Source organism: Musa acuminata, chromosome BXJ2-6, assembly GCF_036884655.1.
Source record: "Musa acuminata AAA Group cultivar baxijiao chromosome BXJ2-6, Cavendish_Baxijiao_AAA, whole genome shotgun sequence".
Taxonomy (NCBI): Eukaryota; Viridiplantae; Streptophyta; class Magnoliopsida; order Zingiberales; family Musaceae; genus Musa; species Musa acuminata.
In genome coordinates, this window is record NC_088343.1 from 45,052,222 (window position 1) to 45,070,427 (window position 18,206).

Consider the following 18,206-nt stretch of genomic DNA (forward strand, 5'->3'; position numbering starts at 1 on the left):
TAATATATTTTGATATGGTAAAATCATAATTGTGATTTCTTAGTACTAATGTTGATTTTGATCTTCAAATGTAAGGATTTAGGTTGTGACTCTTTGTTGAAGGCGATGTGAGTATTACTCGTAAAAAATGCATTAGGATTAAGCTTGGCGAAATCATTTCGATGCTCAAGTTAGTATAGATCCGAGTCGAAGTATGCCCTCCTATAATTGGAGAGGTTCATTGCTTTTATAAGAAGAGTTACTGAGGGAGTCAATAAGATCATGGGAGGTGCATCGATTATAATCAACAGGATAACCTGACCTGACCACCTAACTAGTATGCATTTGTTGGATCAAAATCCCTGCAAAGATCTGCACTATTTAGGCTGCAACTCCTCAGTTGGAAACCTCTTTGAGAGTCTGTGGGCATGGCCTGCAGTTTCTTCTCCCTCTCGCATTAGTAACCTTATTCTACGATGCTTCGACTTCGAACAGTGAAAACAGGTCATTCCACTCGACACACACAGAATGAGAATTGCTCGTAAGAGTGTGAAACTTCGCTACGTAACAACGTTTGTTCGCTTATGCTTTCATATAGCAGATAACATTTACAGCTTTTATGGTGTTGATGGGAACATGCCATCATCCAAATGCATGTAAGGCGAGCAAGTGGATCGTAAAGTTCCATGACTTGTACTTGGCAACTTATCAAGCTACCTGCCATTCATGGTAAGGGAATCATTTTCATCGATCGAAATGGAGCCCATCAGCAGTGGATGCAGCAACAGAACAAACACCCCCTGAACAATAGCAGGCTGTCCCTTTGCACAAAACCACGACCGAAATGAGTGCGTTTGTACGTGGATAATTTGGGTTCCAGTTTGAGAGAAAGTTTGATCTGCTTGTGAGATAAAAACTGTATCTATTGATCTTTCTCGGATCTTACTGCAATAATAGTTTTATTTTTTTTAGGACTTTTGAGAATAATATAAATATTTGATGTAATAAGTATGTGCTTAGAAGTAGGATTATTGTGCTTCATCAGAGTCCACCTAGGTAGCCATCATACACATAAGGTCAAAATTTCGATGATCCGAGTCCGCTTTTAAAGGCAAGGAGGAAACCCTAACGAAATGATAGAATAAAAATAATTTCTTGATTACCGAGATAACTTTTATTAGATAGTTGAATACCTATGTTCGACGTCTTTTAAAATATGACTGACATAATAGATTGATTATTTAATTATCTATCTCCGAGGATTAGTTTTGAGTTAAAAGCAAATATATATAGATTTTTTTTTTGTCTTTGGGGATATGGAGATGAATTTCTCCTCAAAGATATTTTGGCATTGGAAGCATTCCTATTTCCATTAGAAATCTTCACAAACTTTTTCAGCCCTATTACATATGTCTCCCAGCTTGATAGGAAATGGCTGAAGCCTACCATCCTGCTGACTAACTTTTGCACCTCCTTTAGCTAGTGGCCACACGGATCACAAAAAATGTGATGACAGAAGTAAGAGCAAGAAGGAAATCTTTGATGGAGATTTGGCTCAGTTGCTGCTACAAGTGAAGTTTAGCTTGTCAAATCTCGAGTGTTCAGAATTAGCAGCAGATGAAGAGATTCTGAACCATGACATGCACATCAAAGAGCGGAAAGCAGATTCTCAAAATTTAAGAATCGAAACTACCGATTCCGGAATCGGGATCATGTCTAAGAGTTGATGAGAATGAAGCCTTTGGCTTTCTATCTAATTGCAATGCTAACAAAGAAATCAATAATTTAAAGTTGGAAGTAGAATCGTAGTAAGTGCCTTGAGGTTAATACAGCAGCTACATCATTGTGACAGATGCATCCGCTCAGGACTACTAGCAACCCAGCTGTTATGATTATAATCTGATACCACCATGATGTATGCATCTGCCAAGAAAAGTTTTGAGGGAAAAAGCTTGGAGCTAATGCTGCAGCTATATCATTATTAGCAAGCCAGAATTTTACAAGATTCACTTCACTCGGAATGGAGCAGAACTTCCCATTTCCATTAAGAAGTTTATGACTTACAACTTCTTGCTTGGTTTAATTGGTGCGATCACACATTATTCTGATCATCGATAACATATCGTTGTTTAAGGTTACAGGCAAAAGGGAGAACGAGATTATATATCAGAAACAACTGATGAGAGGAACATATCCAGACTTGTGATTGAGTTTCCATTTCAACATGCAGCACTCAGAAAATGAAGACCACACTGTCATGGATTCTGGACTTCTGATTCTGTGCCACACATTCAGAGATCCACATCAGGTTCCGTATCTCCTGCTCCCTCAGTCTCATATAAGCAAAGAAGACAGCATAGTGAAACTGCATCATCATTGCAAGAGTCAGTCAGGGCTTGTCATGGAAGTTTGGAGAATGAACATTGTAAACAGAATAAGCATTAAGCATTCTGCATCTGATGTGATTTTTTGCAAGATACAGAAAGAAAGAAAGAAAACTTAAATTTTCAATTGATGTTCAGATCCCCATAAAAAGCAAGGAAGGTTGTTAAGGAGAATGCTGTATGGAATGCAGTACTTGCATGCTTCACCACAGGAGTTGAGTTGAGGTTTAAGCAAATAAGATTTCAATAGCTACTACTAAACAAGAAACTGATATGAGAATGGGCAACAAAAGCAGCATTTTTTTCTTTGTAGCAGAAAGATACCGTGACTAAGCTCCAAGACACCATGGTGGGGCTCTAACGACGACATACCGTTCAGAAATCCTTAGATTTGGGAATCCAATAGGGGAGTTGCTAAGCTAAATGTGTCTACACTAGTGGGAGAGCATGCTATTCATTGCAGGTTGAGAAAAAGTAGGTGGTGCCTATTCAAATCTATGCAGTATAATGTCTTGCTGTGAATAAAAAACCATGGGTTTAGCCAAAAAGTATAGAGGAAACCGACATCCCTTGGTGGTAAGTGAGAAAAAGGAAGTTTTAGGTGAGAATGCAACACACCAGAAGAAAGAGGGCGGAGAAGATTTAAATTGCTAATTATGAATAATAATCATCAGAATTAGGTCATAGTTACAGTTATATTATAGTCAGTTAGCAAAAGAAAAAAAGAAGAAGCAAAGGTCACATATAAGCTACTTTCATCATCTAGCTCCAGCGTACAGAAGTATCACAGTTAAGTTTCTTCAAGCATGGCCCTGGTCTTTTACAATGCACAAACATCTGTTATCAAATGGAACACATACAGCGACTATTACCAATAACAGCTGCAGGAACTGAATGTATCAACACATCAATGAAATTTGTGATCATTACCTGCTGTTCAAAAGCCAAGCAGAGTCTCTTCACTTCCTCTTCATAAAATGCTTTGTCCAGCATCTGGCTTTCTCCATAAGATATCTTGGCAAAAATTGACTGATATGGTGGATATTTCTCCATCACAGCACGGACCTGAACCACCAATAAGAGTATCAACATGTTGTCAGGACAACAAATTACAAACAAAAATTTCTAATTATCCTCTGCAAGATGAGAATCATAACCAAAATCATTGTACCGGTACCATGAAAAAAATATTATGTCATAATAACCTACCAGAACCTTTTGTTTAATTTGGTCTTAGAAATGTGAAGGCATAGAAACAACAATGAAAAAAGAAAACTGAAAAATAAGATAATGGGTCTCTTTTCTCGAACTGTTCTTCAGCCTAATAAAGTACCAAGAGGAATATGGACAAAGAAGAGCTTGAGAGTCAAAGTTCCAACAGTTTGGATTCAGTCGAATGAATCATCTTCCATCATTAAGCTCTACATGGGACAATCTTATTATTAGTAGAACTAGGAGCCATCAAGATTCTTTTAATTTATGTACTAAAGTCTTTTTAGGTTTCCATCTACCTCTCCTAGCATACTAATCTAATCTAAATCTAAACATCCTCATCTTGACAACATCAACTTTTGACTATGTAATTGTCAAACTACCCAACATTCTAGCTCATATAGTAAAACTGAGCATTATAAAATTCTTCCCGAGGGACATGATGATCAAACAATACTGTAGATGCCACTCCAGTTTAGTCAATTAAACAATATCATCATTAATTCCTCTTCTCAGTGAAAAATAGATCCAGAATTATGAAAATTCTAGTTTCTGGGATTTCTTGTTGCTCCATTAACTTGAGTTTAACTAAAATTCTAGTTAAATTTTAGACATTTAGTCTTGATCCACTTGGCCTAAACCCCTTTAAAGTCTAAAGGTTGTTTTAAACTCCAGTTTAAAGTTTAATCCAACTTATGGTCGAAACAAAACAATACCATAAGCAAACAAAACACACCATAATAGTTCATCCTGAATATGTCCCACTATAGAAAAGCAGGGGTTTGCAGATGTTCCTTGACGCAGCTCTATAGGAATAGGAAACTCATAATGAACCTATCCGTCATGTCTTTAATCACATCAACGTATTGCTAGGAGCCCATTTCTTATTTCAGGATCACTACCTATAATCAACAAAAGTTGTATGCCAAATTTTCTTCTAGCTACAATTTTTTCATTGATTATCTCAAGAATGAAATAACTCCTAAACTAGCACCCGCTTCAACCATAACCATTTCTAGTTTTCTGTAGACATGGTAGATAAATGGAACAGTCAATTTCTTAAGGACAGACAAGCTACAGGAAAGAAGTGTTCTTTTCGAGTGAAGTAAACTCATGAAAAAACTTGGAAGCATGGAACAACCTTCACAATACAAAAGATAAAATGCTCATGAAGTATGTGGTTCTACTTATGTATGTATGTATGCTGGAAGATATTACACTATCCTACCTGGTCAATATCCTCGCTGATAGCAAGTTCTTCATGACCATAAGGATATCTGTAGAGGAAAAAGCTTACCTATGAGACGAGAGCAAACAGCATTTACAAGCTAAATCTGGTTATACAATAAAAGGATGATAAAACATACAACAAGCCAAAGTTTGAATAAAGCTTCCGACGATCATCTCTAGTCAATTCAGTGCCAATGCTGTAAAGCCATGTCATAGATTAGTTAAGAAAAAAAAGATATTCTTATGCAAGTTTAGTGCTGTGGAATAAAAAAGTTCTCGAAACATCTTCAAAAAATCACTGATCAAATGAAGCTCAAGACAATCACTGAAATGAACAGTATGTTCAACATTTTAAAAAATCATGAGGTTTTGTTTTGCTCACCTATTTATAGTGATATTGACAGCTCTCCTATCAGCTTCAAAGGCAAGAAGGTCAGACATGATCTCAGCAGTTGCTCCACCTAGTTTCTGTTTCAAAGTGATACTTTACATCAAGAGCAATAAACAACAATGTTTTTCCATTATTGAGGTTATAGTCAATTGATTAAGCAGGAGAAAGGAAAGAAGGCAACTGAGTTTTTTGTATCATTTTGAGTGTCGCGATAAAATAATTCTTCTAAATACAAAAGAAAAAGGTTGTAGTCACTAGTCAATCACAATTGTTTACCTGGCAGAAGTTGTAAAAATCCTCAAGGTATGCTTTGTATAGGGTATTCCTCATAATTTCAATATTCATGTCATCCAAGTCCTAACAAAAATTGTGAATAGAAAAAAAAATGACATAAGAAACTAGTCTTGGTGCATTAGTTAAACCTTTTCCGGTCATCAAAGTTCTCTGGATATTTTCACCTTACAAGAAAACCAAGGTGGACAAAAGAATAATTCTGATAAAATTAGTACCTCTGAGGTGATACACTCTGAGAAATATGGGGCCAATGGTGTATCAACAAGAACCAATCTGTAAAGCTCACGCATATTCTGGGCAACTGCAAGAGTTGCAATACTGTGGAAGAGGTGTAAAAGGTCACCAACACTAAAATTATGATCATCGTTGGATAGAAACAGAGTGGACATACCTGTCAAACATTCCCAATGGATGACATTTCTCCAAAAGTTCCTGAACATCTCTCTCATGCAATGTGCCAGTGACAATAAGAACAACATTATCAATCATATAGCCGTATCTGTGAGGAACAACAGGTGAGTTATTTTTATATCAAGGTCTAAACATTATGGAACCAACACAAAGATAATCTTGCAAAGCAAAAAAAATACAACATTGTCAACAAAGAGGAATGGCAATAAATAAATCTGTCAAAAAAGTGCATAGAGTAAGAAAGTTCTTAAGAGTAACACCTACGTTATATATTCCAAGAAGGTTGACAAGGGCTCTGTTGCTTGACATAGCATATGCTTGTATTCATCTACCAGCTTAAGAGTACATTTCTCCACAACTGTAGTTGTATGTAAAGGAGATGGCTCTGCAAACAATTGAAGGACCAAATAAGAACTAGTATAAAATATAACTCGGACTTATTTCACTAAATTATGTAGCATGCAAATAGAAGTATTTGCAGATTTTCGAATAAAAGTCATCAAGGCATTCAGTAAATTTCTTTTTCAACTCAACATAGGATTGAGGTGTCAAACGTGTCATAAATTCCATTTACCCACATGGCACAAAATGCTAGCCCAAGTTAATGTAGTCTATCTATCCCTATAAACCATCAAACTAGATGGATCTACTAAAATTATTTTGGGCATAAGCATTCTGCCACATGTTTATAGGCTAAACAAATTAATGGGTCAATTCATCATCAAGTTCGGTTTTGATAAATGATATCAAAATGGACCTAGTAATATGCTTGGTGAATAAGCCTAAGCAATTAACCACTATCCAACGATGAGACTGAAGGAAAATTAAGATATGGAGACACCATAGGACGTCACATATCACCTATATGCATTAAGCTTGGACCTTGATGAGAATTGAAAACATCAGCATTTGAATTGGGGGGGGGGGGGTGTGGGGGGTAGTCCCACATCAAAATTGGGAGAAAATTATGTTGGTTTACAAGGTTAGATGGATCTACCATTACTAACTTAGGTGAAGGGCTTTCTGCTAGATTATGATAGGCTCGTTTAACTAAATATCAAATTTCCCATCAATCTGAATTGTGATGTTACCCTTTTTTTCATACATTCATTACATATCCTACAAAAAAGAATGGTTCTGTTCAATTTTAGTCCATTCTTTAAAAAAGGGAATCAACAAGATTTGCATCTGATGTGCAAAAGTCTCTTCTCATAAATAAAGGGCACACAAAGTCAAAACTCATGCTTTGCATTTCGTCATGCAATAAACACTAGAAACTTTATTAATCACAAGTATTTTAAGAGAAATGTAATCACAAATTAATCAAAAGAAAGAAAAGAAATGACAACAAAGTCAAGTTGTTCCCAATTTCCTATACGATCACACATCAGAGCAGAGATCTGAACCAGATTTGTACGCAGTATTATTCTTCTACCCAGTTACACGGGACCTGTAAACATACCGATCATTTGGTTCAGTTATACCTTCTGGCGACAAGAGGATGAAATCATGTGCAACGCTGATCGCCCCTCGTTGCCAAAATTGCAACTTTATAACGGAAACAGCTAAATCAAACAACATAAGAGGAAAACTGCGGTTGAATTGGATCGGGAGAGGAAATGGAAATGGGATTTCACCGTTCTGGAGGTAGGGGCCGTACTCGGTGGCAGAAAGGTGCATCTTTATGTCATCGAGGGTCTCGCACTGGCAGAGGTTGTTGTAGTCAGAGGCGGTGAGGAGGCCTGATCGGTGGCCGCGGACGATGGCCTCCAGGTACCCTCCATGGATGTTGAACGTGAGGGCCTCGAACCCGTACATCGCCCCCTCCCGTCGTTCCGATGGATTCCACCGCCAATTGATCGGATCTCAGACGAGATCGAAGCCGAGAAGAAGACAATTGCGGAGAGAGGAGAGAGGGAGGGCAAAGAAGGGCCGGGTATTGTTTTGTAGCGAATGGAACAGGTACGACATATGTTACGACTTTTAGCGTGGCACACATCTAGTGGGGCAGTGAGGTATTCGGTGGGGGCGAGTGTTTCGTTGTGCCGACACGTCTAACACTCGTATCTCACGAAACACGACTAAAGTAACATTTCTCTTCGGCACGTGAATTGTGGATTATAAAATAACGACGGAGTCACGTGACTTACGGTTTACAACATTTTTCGGCTAATTTGGACCGGTCCGATCTCTTTGCAAGACTTTATGGCCCGGTTCGGCTTATATTACACCAATAACTTTTGTCCTTGCGAGTGTTGAGCTCGGCCTCCTTCAGACTTCCGACATCCCTTTAGTCGCTCCTCGTCTCCCTCCCTCCCTTGGCGACGGCGTCGAGCTCGCTCCCATGAGGTATCTCTCTACTTCTTCGATTCTTCGGTTTCTTCTCCACTGGACCGTGGTCGACCCATACCTTTCTCCTATCTTTTTTACATGCGGCGTTGTTAGGGTTATGATTGTTTCTTGAACTATTGAACTTAGTTTTGTTCATCTTCTAGTTGCAGAAGATGATTCTTCCTAAAAATCATCACAAAGGGTAATCTTGGTGTGTCTGGACATCCGGTTTCTTCTTTGTTTACGAAGACACTGGTAAAAATCGGTTTCTTTCTTTCTTTTTTTCTCTTCAAACCTGGCAGAGACGCAAAGAGGATAAAATTTTGGAGCCAATCTGCATAGAGAGACACTGCGATGGGGAGTCGGAGAAGCACTAAAGAGACTAGCGAAGCAGCTAGTGATCCGGCTTCGTCGGTTTCAAAGGAGAAGAAGTCGATGCTGGTTGAAGGATATCCGGTTGAGGGGCTATCGATCGGAGGGCAGGAGACTTGCGTCATATTTCCCTCCCTCAAGATAGCGTTTGACATCGGTAGATGCCCGCAGCGAGCAATCTCCCAGGATTTTCTGTTCATTAGCCATGGCCATATGGACCACATCGTAAGCATACAACGGCATTGTTGTGGGTTTGTAGTTATTGGTAGAATGATTATTTGATACTGGTTTCTGTTGTGTCATCATTTGGCATCCCACAAGAAAGCAAATAGCTTGTTGCCTTCACAGAACCTACAGTCTTGCTAACCTTGTCCTGGACAATATCCCAAATTCACATTAGTGCTCCCTGAGGTCATATTCCATATGCAACAACCAGAACAAGAACTATCACACCCTCCACAAGCTTTTGAATCCGACAGCACCTTCAGTACTCGATTAATGGATTTCTACTTAATTCATGGAATTCCAAATGTGGTCTATCATATACCTGTTGGTGAGGCAGCTACTACCTTGTAAATGATTTTTTTCATGTTTTGTATGCTCTTAAGATTACAATTGGGACAAGAATGTTATTCATAAAACCCTTCATTTCATGGACTTTTAATGGATTTAGTTCTATATGGCATTTTGACTTTTGCAGATATAACTTTTGTCTAACCATCTTATTTGTATCAGGGAGGGCTACCAATGTATGTCGCCACTCGAGGTTTGTATAGTATGAAACCTCCAACTATCTTTGTCCCAAGGTCTATAAAAGAGCATGTGGAAAAACTTTTCGAGGTACACAGGGCAATGGACCAATCGGAACTGAAACACAATCTAATTGGTCTTAATGTGGGTTAGTATCTATCCAGAAACATATAATGTGGAGATGGCTACATTTTTTGTTATAATAAGATTTATCTTGCAGGAGAGGAGTTTCAACTGAGAAACGATCTTAAAGTCAGAGCATTTAAGACTTACCATGTCGTACCTAGCCAGGCTAGAACATCTTGAACTTTTTATTATGCTGTATACAATAAATAAGTAAAAAAAGTATCTTTGTTCTCTAAAATTTGCAGGGATATGTTATCTATTCTTTCAAACGAAAACTTAAGGCAGAATTTTGTGGCCTTTCTGGAGATGAGATTAAGAAATTACGAGTCTCAGGAGTTGAGGTCTGTTTTGGTGGACATCAATAATAATGATTCACATATATTAATAGAATGATAAATAGTGGATGATGCACAACATTTATCATAACTCAAGTTTATTCTGATAATTCTCTCATCATAAGTTTGATTTCGTGATGTTTCTCTTAATATGTTGTATGAAATGCAGATTACTTACCCAATAGCAACTCCTGAAATAGCCTTTACTGGAGATACCATGTCAGATTTTGTTATTGACCCTGATAATGCTGATGTCCTAAAAGCACGGATTCTTGTCATGGAGGTAATAATTCTACGAGTCATGAATGGAATCACTCATCAGAATCACTCTTGCAAGTTTATTTTGAGCTTCCTACATACAAGAACTTAGTGATATGTTTAGGTACTCTATAAGTGCATGTCAGCTATTAACTTTGATTTTTTGAGTATTCTGATAAGTATTTGTTTATAAACATATCCTGTTTAAACAAACAATTCTTTTTTTGTATTTCTTTTTACAAAATTTAATTAGGAACAAATTAAGATTTTAATTAATTTTGTTCACTTAAAATTTCAGGTTGGTCATAAGGCTTCTAATGTTATCTTGATATTTTAAAATCATAACAATTTTTGCAACTTTTAAAGGGTGTATTTCTATTTTGCAATCAGTAGCATTTCATAACATCTTTTGAATACTGCAATAAAAACATATAGCAAGGTGTGGTAGCCTTGTTGGTGTGCAATTGATTTTGCGTCGAATGAATGTACTCTGTTTATCGAACCATAAATATATGAGAAATAAATAAGTAGCAAGGTGCAACTGTGTGTAATCCATGTACAACATAAATACAATTCATATTCAGACCTGAACGTGCACAGACATACACATGTGGAGATTATCATATCGTTTCCATAACAAGCAACTTTTCTGCATAAAGTGCTGCATTGCCTCCTCATTTTGACTAGCTTCCTCTTCAGGGATCTGTTAAAATAATTGTTATTGTTCCATTTCTTCAAGGCAAAACTGTAATACTGAGGAGTTGCGTAATTTTAGTTCCTACGTAAATGTTTCTTCTTTTTTCCGTTTTGTTCATTGTTACTTGTATTTAGGCATCAGTAGTGTATTGCTGACTATTATTTAACTTAAGTACATCTGATGATTATTCCATTCTTATAGACTGAACATACCTACATATGCATAATGAACTTTCACTTGACCCTAATCACTGTGTAATTTCCAGAGTACTTTTGTTGATAACGCAATGCCAGTGCAACATGCTCGGGATTATGGCCACACCCATTTGTCTGAGGTTAGCATAAAACTGTCAAATTTTGTCATATTGAGCATAACCTTTTAGCTTTACATTTTTGGACTTTCCTGTCAATTATTGTGCTGTTTTACAGATTGCAAGTTATGGTGATCGATTCCAGAACAAAGCAATCATTCTCATCCATTTTTCAGCTCGTTATTATAGAGAGGTAAGTTAATCTATTTAAACCTTGCCTGAATCTATCTGCTCAAGGTTAATTCCTTGGTTCCAATGAATGAACTATTGCAGTTTCAGTTCTTAAGATTTTTGATCCAGGTTATCTTAGATTTCTCTACTTTGACCCCTGAAAGTTCAAAACATAAATCCATGCTGTTCATGTATGAATATGCCATAATAGTTCTCCTTATAAGAAAACTATTCTTCATTCTTGCAGCTTCAGATTTTGAGGTGTTCATTCTTAATGTCAGTAACAATGCTGTCTATTGAAATATGTTCTGTAATAATGCATCTTCAAAGCTTATGTTTTTCAATTATATTCATGTCAGTTGTTGACCGTAATGTTCCAAAACCATGATGTTTTGTTCATTGCTTTGACAATCAATTTTGTGCTTCCTTATCTTTCTAATGAAGATATATCATAATCGAATGTTTTCGAGTACAGTGTCTTTGACAATTATAGCTTTGCATGTTTTCCCTCTATGCTTAATATTATTTGTTGATTATGGTTTTTCAGGAGATTGAGGCAGCTATCGCCAAATTGCCTCCATCCTTTGCAGGTCGGGTATTTGCCTTGGCAAATGGGATCTAATTTTCTTTTTAGCAAAGGATTATACGTAGCACTTGTAGAATTTGCCTCTAAATCTCTGGAAATTTTCAGATTTTTGTGCTTTTTAACCTTTATAATTCTTTTTGTCCTGATACACATATGGATAATAAAATGCAAAATGTTATACGTATGGATAATAAAATGCAAAACGTTATCCTTCTTGCTCTTCTTGATAAACTCTGTTTGTACATCATGAACTAATTCTTACGAGTATATATGCGAGAGCGCAACTACCATGACACGTTTATTTTGAGCCAATTATGACATACTCAATGAAATATGTACTGCAGCATCTTCAAACCATTCTTTCATCGAACATTCTTTTGGTATATTATGTGACCATAGGATACGGTATGATCGAGATTATAGATTTATTTTTATTTTATTTAATCTTTATTTCATCGTTCATAATAATCATATGAAGGATAAGAAAAAAAAAAAGTCTAGTTCTGTTTGCAAAAAAAGAAGAATATAAATCTAGTTTTTTTTGTGCAGATTGATGTTAAGTTTTATGGATTGAATTGCGGAGTACATATAAGTTTTGTGGCGGAGTATATATATTTTGAATGACATCAAAAAGGTATATATAACCTAATCTTGATCTATTTTTATTTGATTTTATATTTTGATATTAATAATTTTTTTTCATAATAGCATGATTATGATTTTACATTAGCAATTGATATTAGAGCTCATGTTTTGAAATAAAAAACATTGGATTGTAAAAGTATATAGATATGTTTTGTATTAAACTCTATTTATCTCATCCACTCTAGTTGTTTACTTACGGGCGATGAAGGTCTCATTGTCAACATAGATGAAGTCGCGAATGATAACGTGTTGCTTGGTTTTGGTCGACATGGGCAGTTTGTTGTCGGCAATAATATTATGGTGTTGCATGTGGTGGCATAGGAGGGTGGCAACTCTGTTAGGCATGGTGACATGCAAGGCTACTCAGTGTCACAGTGGTAGTTTATGACAGTTGAGTATGAGGGTCATTGGGTGTCGCAACAAGAGAAGAGCCATAGCTCTGGGCGATGGATGTTAAGGCTCGGTGGGGCGAAAGTGTCACTATTGTGGCCTTAAGGGTTGTGGGTTGTAGCTGATAGTGCAGCGTTGGACGTCACGATACGATACTACAGGCAGCGTCGTCGATAGTACCTCAGGCTTAGGTGCATGGATGGTTGAAGACAATGCCATTGGGCGATAGCGGTACCACGAACAAGCTGGTAGTCGAATCGGTGAGAGGCAATGTGTGTCGATTGTGAGTAGAGGTGAAGCCATCGTGAGGAAAGCGGGTTTTGGGCAAAGGAATTGGTAAAAAAATCAAATTTGACCTAATTTAATTTTGACTCGGTCAACTTCCCTAATTAATTTTGACCTAATCAACTATCCCAATTTAATTTTGACCTGATTAACTGTTCCAATTCAATTTTTATTTGTTTAAAGTTCTATTTTGATCGATCAAACATAAGTTTGACTTGGTCAAATATATAGAAATTGGTTTTGACCCAATTTTAACCTACCTCAATCAAATGCTTGACTAAAAGCTCAATTTTGACCGTGTTTGGGATTTGATCCGGATTTTGATTTTGACTCCTATCAAAATCTAATTTTGATCTAAGTCAATCTTAATTTTGATCGAACCCTATTTTGATCAGCTCCCGCTCAATTTGACTGTTTGATTGATTGGGTTAGTTGTTGGGCCTAACTATGGACAGTCCAATTAATTAGGGTTAAAAATATAAATTATATATTTTTTATATGAAATATTGATAATTTTTTATTATTTATGATATTTAAATTTAAATTATTATTTTTAGATATTTATTTAGTTATTCTGATGCATATATTTAAAAATTATGATATAATATTTATTTTTCGTATAAAAGTATGGTTTATGTTTTATCATTATTATAATCATCATGAGTTTTTTTTATGCTAATTAATATTTAATAATTATTATAATTATTATTAAACTATTTTTATATAAATTATATTAATAAAAATATATTGAATATTATTTAACTTATATGCTTAAGTTTTATCTAAGCAGTAATTATTAAAGTGGTCTAAGATTATAAGCTTATGAGGTGTGTATTATAATAAATATTTTATTATTTATATGATATTTTAAATTATCTTTTATAATATTGGATTGGTTTTGTAGCTATCAAATGGTCTAAATGACAATAAAAAATATTCATAATAACATAAATAATTACGAGCTTTAGATAATCTTAAAAGAATATCTATTTCGAATAATTATGTGATTAAGTGACATTACATTATTTTAGATATCCTTTTAGTTTAAGATTGTATATCTAAAGATAACAATAATTTTGAATGAAAATTGAATATGTCAATATATTACCCAAGATGAAATATGGATAATATTAATGGTTTATCATATTTTTAAAACTTAAATTATTAATATTATTTTATATTTTATAGTGGTATCTCCTTTCATGCATTCACATACTTTTAATATTTTTGTATTCTTTTGTTAAAATTATTTAGAATGGTTAGAGCATAAACAGTTCATATTAAGTGAATTAGATGTTGAAAGACTTGTAGACCTAACTGATGAAAAATATTATGGAATAAATTAATGAAATTAATACTTGAGAAAAATCTAATAAATTCAATCTAATATTTATAAGATTAAACCGATGACCTATCGTCACCGTGTCGAGTGGGGGAGTGACTTGGCCCTCTTCCTCCACATTGATGCGGTGATCAGTTGGCGTACCAGAATATTTCCTATCAAGAAAGATTTTAGAAGTTCTCATCAATCATTTATTGTAAGTGTATTCTATATTGTAGAGTGATAAATAGTTCAAGTCATTGCAGCAGATAAAACGCATACAGCCAGTAAAACCCGACTCATTTGAATCATATCAGGAAATGTCGAGTGGAAACGAAGACAACAAGCCATGAAGGACGTGGGCGTATCAGTTGTGGGATGGGGAATGCGTTCTTGGCCCAACATAATCCACATAAAACCCCGGTTGCCTCGGTTGTCCACCACCATGAGGCACATCCCATGAAGCCATGACGAGCGACCGGCTTGGAACAGCACCTGATGTCGCCTCATTCTTCACCTCGATGTCTTGTGCACCCTCCACATTAACCTTCTCATGAAAACCCTGAACAAGAGATAAAGATTACAGTGAGATGATCCACAAGGTATTGATCTTGTTGCCAGAGTACGATGCAAAGGATTTGCACCAACCACATCGAAGCCATCATCCGAATCTTCTGAGTTGTTTCGTAGATGGCGGCCACCGTGCAATGGGATAGAGAGAGCTAACAGGAGGATGAAGAATACAGCAACAGAAGACATGTCTGCTGCGCTATGTGGGAGAGAGAGAGAGAGAACTGAAACTATTTGTGGATGATGGCATCAAAAGCAGCTTTGCATGTGGAGCGGAGAGGAGATATGAAGAGTGCACTGCTCTGCCTGGCACTTGGACTACCCTTCTGATGAGAGAACTGGTTTTGCTGATGCCAAACCAGCACAACGATAACACGAACATGTCTGAGCTGCGACACGAGGAGAGAGAGAGAGAGAGAGAGAGACGTTCCGGTGGTTTGCTAACGTCTCTTCTCTCTCTCTCCTCGTGTCGCAGCTCGGACATGTTCGTGTTATCCTTTTGCTGGTTTGGCATCAGCAAAACTAGTTCTCTCATCAGAAGGGTAGTCCAAGTGCCAGGCATAGCAGTGCACTCTTCATATCTCCTCTCCGCTCCACATGCAAGGCTGCTTTTAATGCCATCATCCACAAATAGTTTCAGTTCTCTCTCTCTCTCTCTCCCACATAGCGCAGCAAGATATGTCTTCTGTTGCTGTATTCTTCATCCTCCTGTTAGCTCTCTCTATCCCATTGCACGGTGGCCGCCATCTACGAAACAACCCAGAAGATTCGGATGATGGCTTTGATGTGGTTGGTGCAAATCCTTTGCATCGTACTCTGGCAACAAGATCAATACATTGTGGATCATCTCACTGTAATCTTTATCTCTTGTTCAGGGTTTTCATGAGAAGGTTAATGTGGAGGGTGCACAAGACATCGAGGTGAAGAATGAGGCGACATCAGGTGCTGTTCCAAGCCGGTCGCTCGTCATGGCTTCATGGGATGTGCCTCATGGTGGTGGACAACCGAGGCAACCGGGGTTTTATGTGGATTATGTTGGGCCAAGAACGCATTCCCCATCCCACAACTGATACGCCCACGTCCTTCATGGCTTGTTGTCTTCGTTTCCACTCGACATTTCCTGATATGATTCAAATGAGTCGGGTTTTACTGGCTGTGTGCGTTTTGTCTGCTGCAATGATTTAGAAACTCTTTATCACTCTACACTATAGAGTAATTATTGATAAAGAATGTTTTGGTAACCAGATCAGCCACGAGCTAATCACCATCGAGGCGTTGACATAGAGAATGAGGGCAGAGTCACTCCCCCACTCGACAACAACGTGAGAGCAATAATGGCCTATTGGTCCTCATGGACAACAGTCCACGAGAGATTGTTCAGGTTAATCTTAGTGACCTCTATGAATAATGGTTCTCGGATTATTGTTTAGGCCCGTTCCCTCTTAATCGGCTTTCATTGACAATAATTCGTAGGAGTTTGTTTAGACCTATCGTCCTCATGGATAAAACACCAAAGGGAGGGTATTACAATGGTTACAAACGGTCTCCTCAAATGTCTATGTTAGCAAGTCCACTTATTGTATTTTTTTAAGAAATAATCTTAATAGGAATAACTCTTATAATCAATCCTAGACTCTCTATTTTTTTCTATAAATAAACAAGATTTGTCGCTCTTATAGATAAAACATCAAAGGGAGAGCATTATAGACAGTCTCCACAGTCGCCTAGGTTAGGAAGTCTACTTATTGTATTTTCTTATGAGATAATTTTAATAGGAATAACTATCATAATCATTTATAATCATTTATTCTAGATCTTTTATTTTTTTATATAAATAAACAGGACTACATACAATACGATATGATGGAGATTATAAATTTATTCTTATTTTTCTTTAATCTCTATTCCATTACTAATAGTAGTATCGTAAAAAATAGAAAGAGATGATAAGAAAAGTTAAGTTTTCTTGATAAAATGATGTACTGCATTTAATGAATGAAGTGTGTTTTACAAATCAAATAAAGATATTATGAATAATAACAAAATGTGCTAATCTTAATATATTATTATTTAATTTTATATTTTAATATTAATTTATTTCATATAATAGTATAATTATAATTTTATTACTAATATCTTCTTTGAAGCTGTTTCCATTAGTCTCTGACTCATTTTCTCATCAATTTGGTTATTCTCTTTCTCGACATATATTTATTATTAATTTAATTGTTTTGATATGTGTAAATCCATCAAGTGGAGATCTATTTGGAATTTAGCTTTGCATCTTAATCACTTGAATCTTTAATCTTCTCATGTTACATTTAGTGTTTCATCGAAATTATCATGCTACTTAATATGCTAAGAATATATATATATATATATATATATATATATATATATATATATATATATAATATGTATATAATATATATATATATACACAAGATGAATCCATGTGTGCTACTCTCTTTGCTGCACGATGAAGAACATGGAACAGGAAAAGCAACTGCCCGGGCCAATAGAAACCGCCTTTTGCCTCTTCCGCTACAGGTGGATGGAGGGTTTCCCTGTTCCCAATCTGGAGCGGAACAGCTCAGCTGCAGTCGTCCCCTCCCCCAACGTTACGTCACCGCTGCTCTTTGAGCTCGTCATTGATATTGCAGTGCTCGGCACGACAACGGGTAAAAGAGAAATAGAAAGATTATAGTAAAAGGTCAATCAGATGAGCACCTGTTCTACAGTTATCTCCATCTATCTTATATCTAATGTTATATATAATTTGATACATGAATAATGGAATTGTCATACCATTATCAATCGCTCTACGAGCATGATTGTCAACCGAGTGTACAACGTGATCGACACGATGATGCTAACCACAATGACTAATATTTTGAATGACTTTCTGATGACTCCTCATATTTGGATAATATCTCATAATTCCATGAAATCATCTTACAAAATAACTCTGGACGAAGACCAATCTCTCTTATTCTCTCCTAATCCTCGTTACTATATTTAACTTAAATATCAAATGAATGGCTGACATAACTGTTATGAACAATATGAACAGAAAGTGGGGGAAAAAAAATCAATGTAGACATAAAGAAGTTGCAGCAGAATTGTATGGACATTTCATATGATGCATGCTTGCTTGC

At 36.3% G+C, this 18,206-nt stretch overlaps 2 protein-coding genes across 5 annotated transcripts; one reads left to right on the forward strand and one right to left on the reverse strand.

Annotated features, from left to right (window-relative positions):
- Window positions 1-2,000: 2,000 nt before the first annotated feature.
- LOC135615947 (V-type proton ATPase subunit d2-like) lies at window positions 2,001-7,822 on the reverse strand. The gene is made up of 10 exons (XM_065115054.1): window positions 7,539-7,822; window positions 6,166-6,286; window positions 5,882-5,989; window positions 5,706-5,808; window positions 5,473-5,553; window positions 5,188-5,273; window positions 4,943-5,002; window positions 4,804-4,852; window positions 3,294-3,428; window positions 2,001-2,344 (listed from the first exon to the last, which is right to left on the reverse strand). The coding sequence occupies exons 1-10, from the start codon at window positions 7,717-7,719 to the stop codon at window positions 2,213-2,215; spliced, it is 1,056 nt and encodes a 351-aa protein (XP_064971126.1). The 5' UTR covers window positions 7,720-7,822; the 3' UTR covers window positions 2,001-2,212.
- Window positions 7,823-8,114: 292 nt separating this feature from the next.
- On the forward strand, window positions 8,115-12,051 carry LOC135615948 (tRNase Z TRZ1-like). 4 transcript variants are annotated; one of them, XM_065115056.1, is made up of 10 exons: window positions 8,141-8,250; window positions 8,397-8,434; window positions 8,535-8,829; window positions 9,340-9,502; window positions 9,575-9,645; window positions 9,726-9,821; window positions 9,985-10,098; window positions 11,036-11,104; window positions 11,199-11,273; window positions 11,799-12,051. In XM_065115056.1, exons 3-10 carry the CDS (start codon window positions 8,587-8,589, stop codon window positions 11,871-11,873), a joined length of 906 nt encoding a protein of 301 aa, XP_064971128.1. In that variant the 5' UTR covers window positions 8,141-8,250; window positions 8,397-8,434; window positions 8,535-8,586; the 3' UTR covers window positions 11,874-12,051. The 4 variants fall into 4 exon arrangements, with proteins under 4 accessions (XP_064971127.1, XP_064971130.1, XP_064971128.1 ...); XM_065115057.1 differs by having other exon boundaries at window positions 8,219-8,250; window positions 8,397-8,487; window positions 8,575-8,829; XM_065115055.1 differs by lacking the exon at window positions 8,397-8,434 and having other exon boundaries at window positions 8,115-8,250.
- Window positions 12,052-18,206: the final 6,155 nt, after the last annotated feature.

Bases quoted from the DNA above. Each gene is read 5' to 3' on its own strand.
- LOC135615947 (XM_065115054.1), bottom strand. From the start codon at position 7,719: ATGTACGGGTTCGAGGCCCTCACGTTCAACATCCATGGAGGGTACCTG. The intron at 5,990-6,165 runs GTAGGTGTTACT...TGTTCCTCACAG, and splicing joins ACCTTCTTGGAATATATAAC to ATACGGCTATATGATTGATA. The intron at 5,554-5,705 runs GTACTAATTTTA...AATTTTTGTTAG, and splicing joins CAGAGTGTATCACCTCAGAG to GACTTGGATGACATGAATAT.
- LOC135615948 (XM_065115055.1), top strand. From the start codon at position 8,587: ATGGGGAGTCGGAGAAGCACTAAAGAGACTAGCGAAGCAGCTAGTGAT. The intron at 11,105-11,198 runs GTTAGCATAAAA...GCTGTTTTACAG, and splicing joins GCCACACCCATTTGTCTGAG to ATTGCAAGTTATGGTGATCG. The intron at 11,274-11,798 runs GTAAGTTAATCT...ATGGTTTTTCAG, and splicing joins CAGCTCGTTATTATAGAGAG to GAGATTGAGGCAGCTATCGC.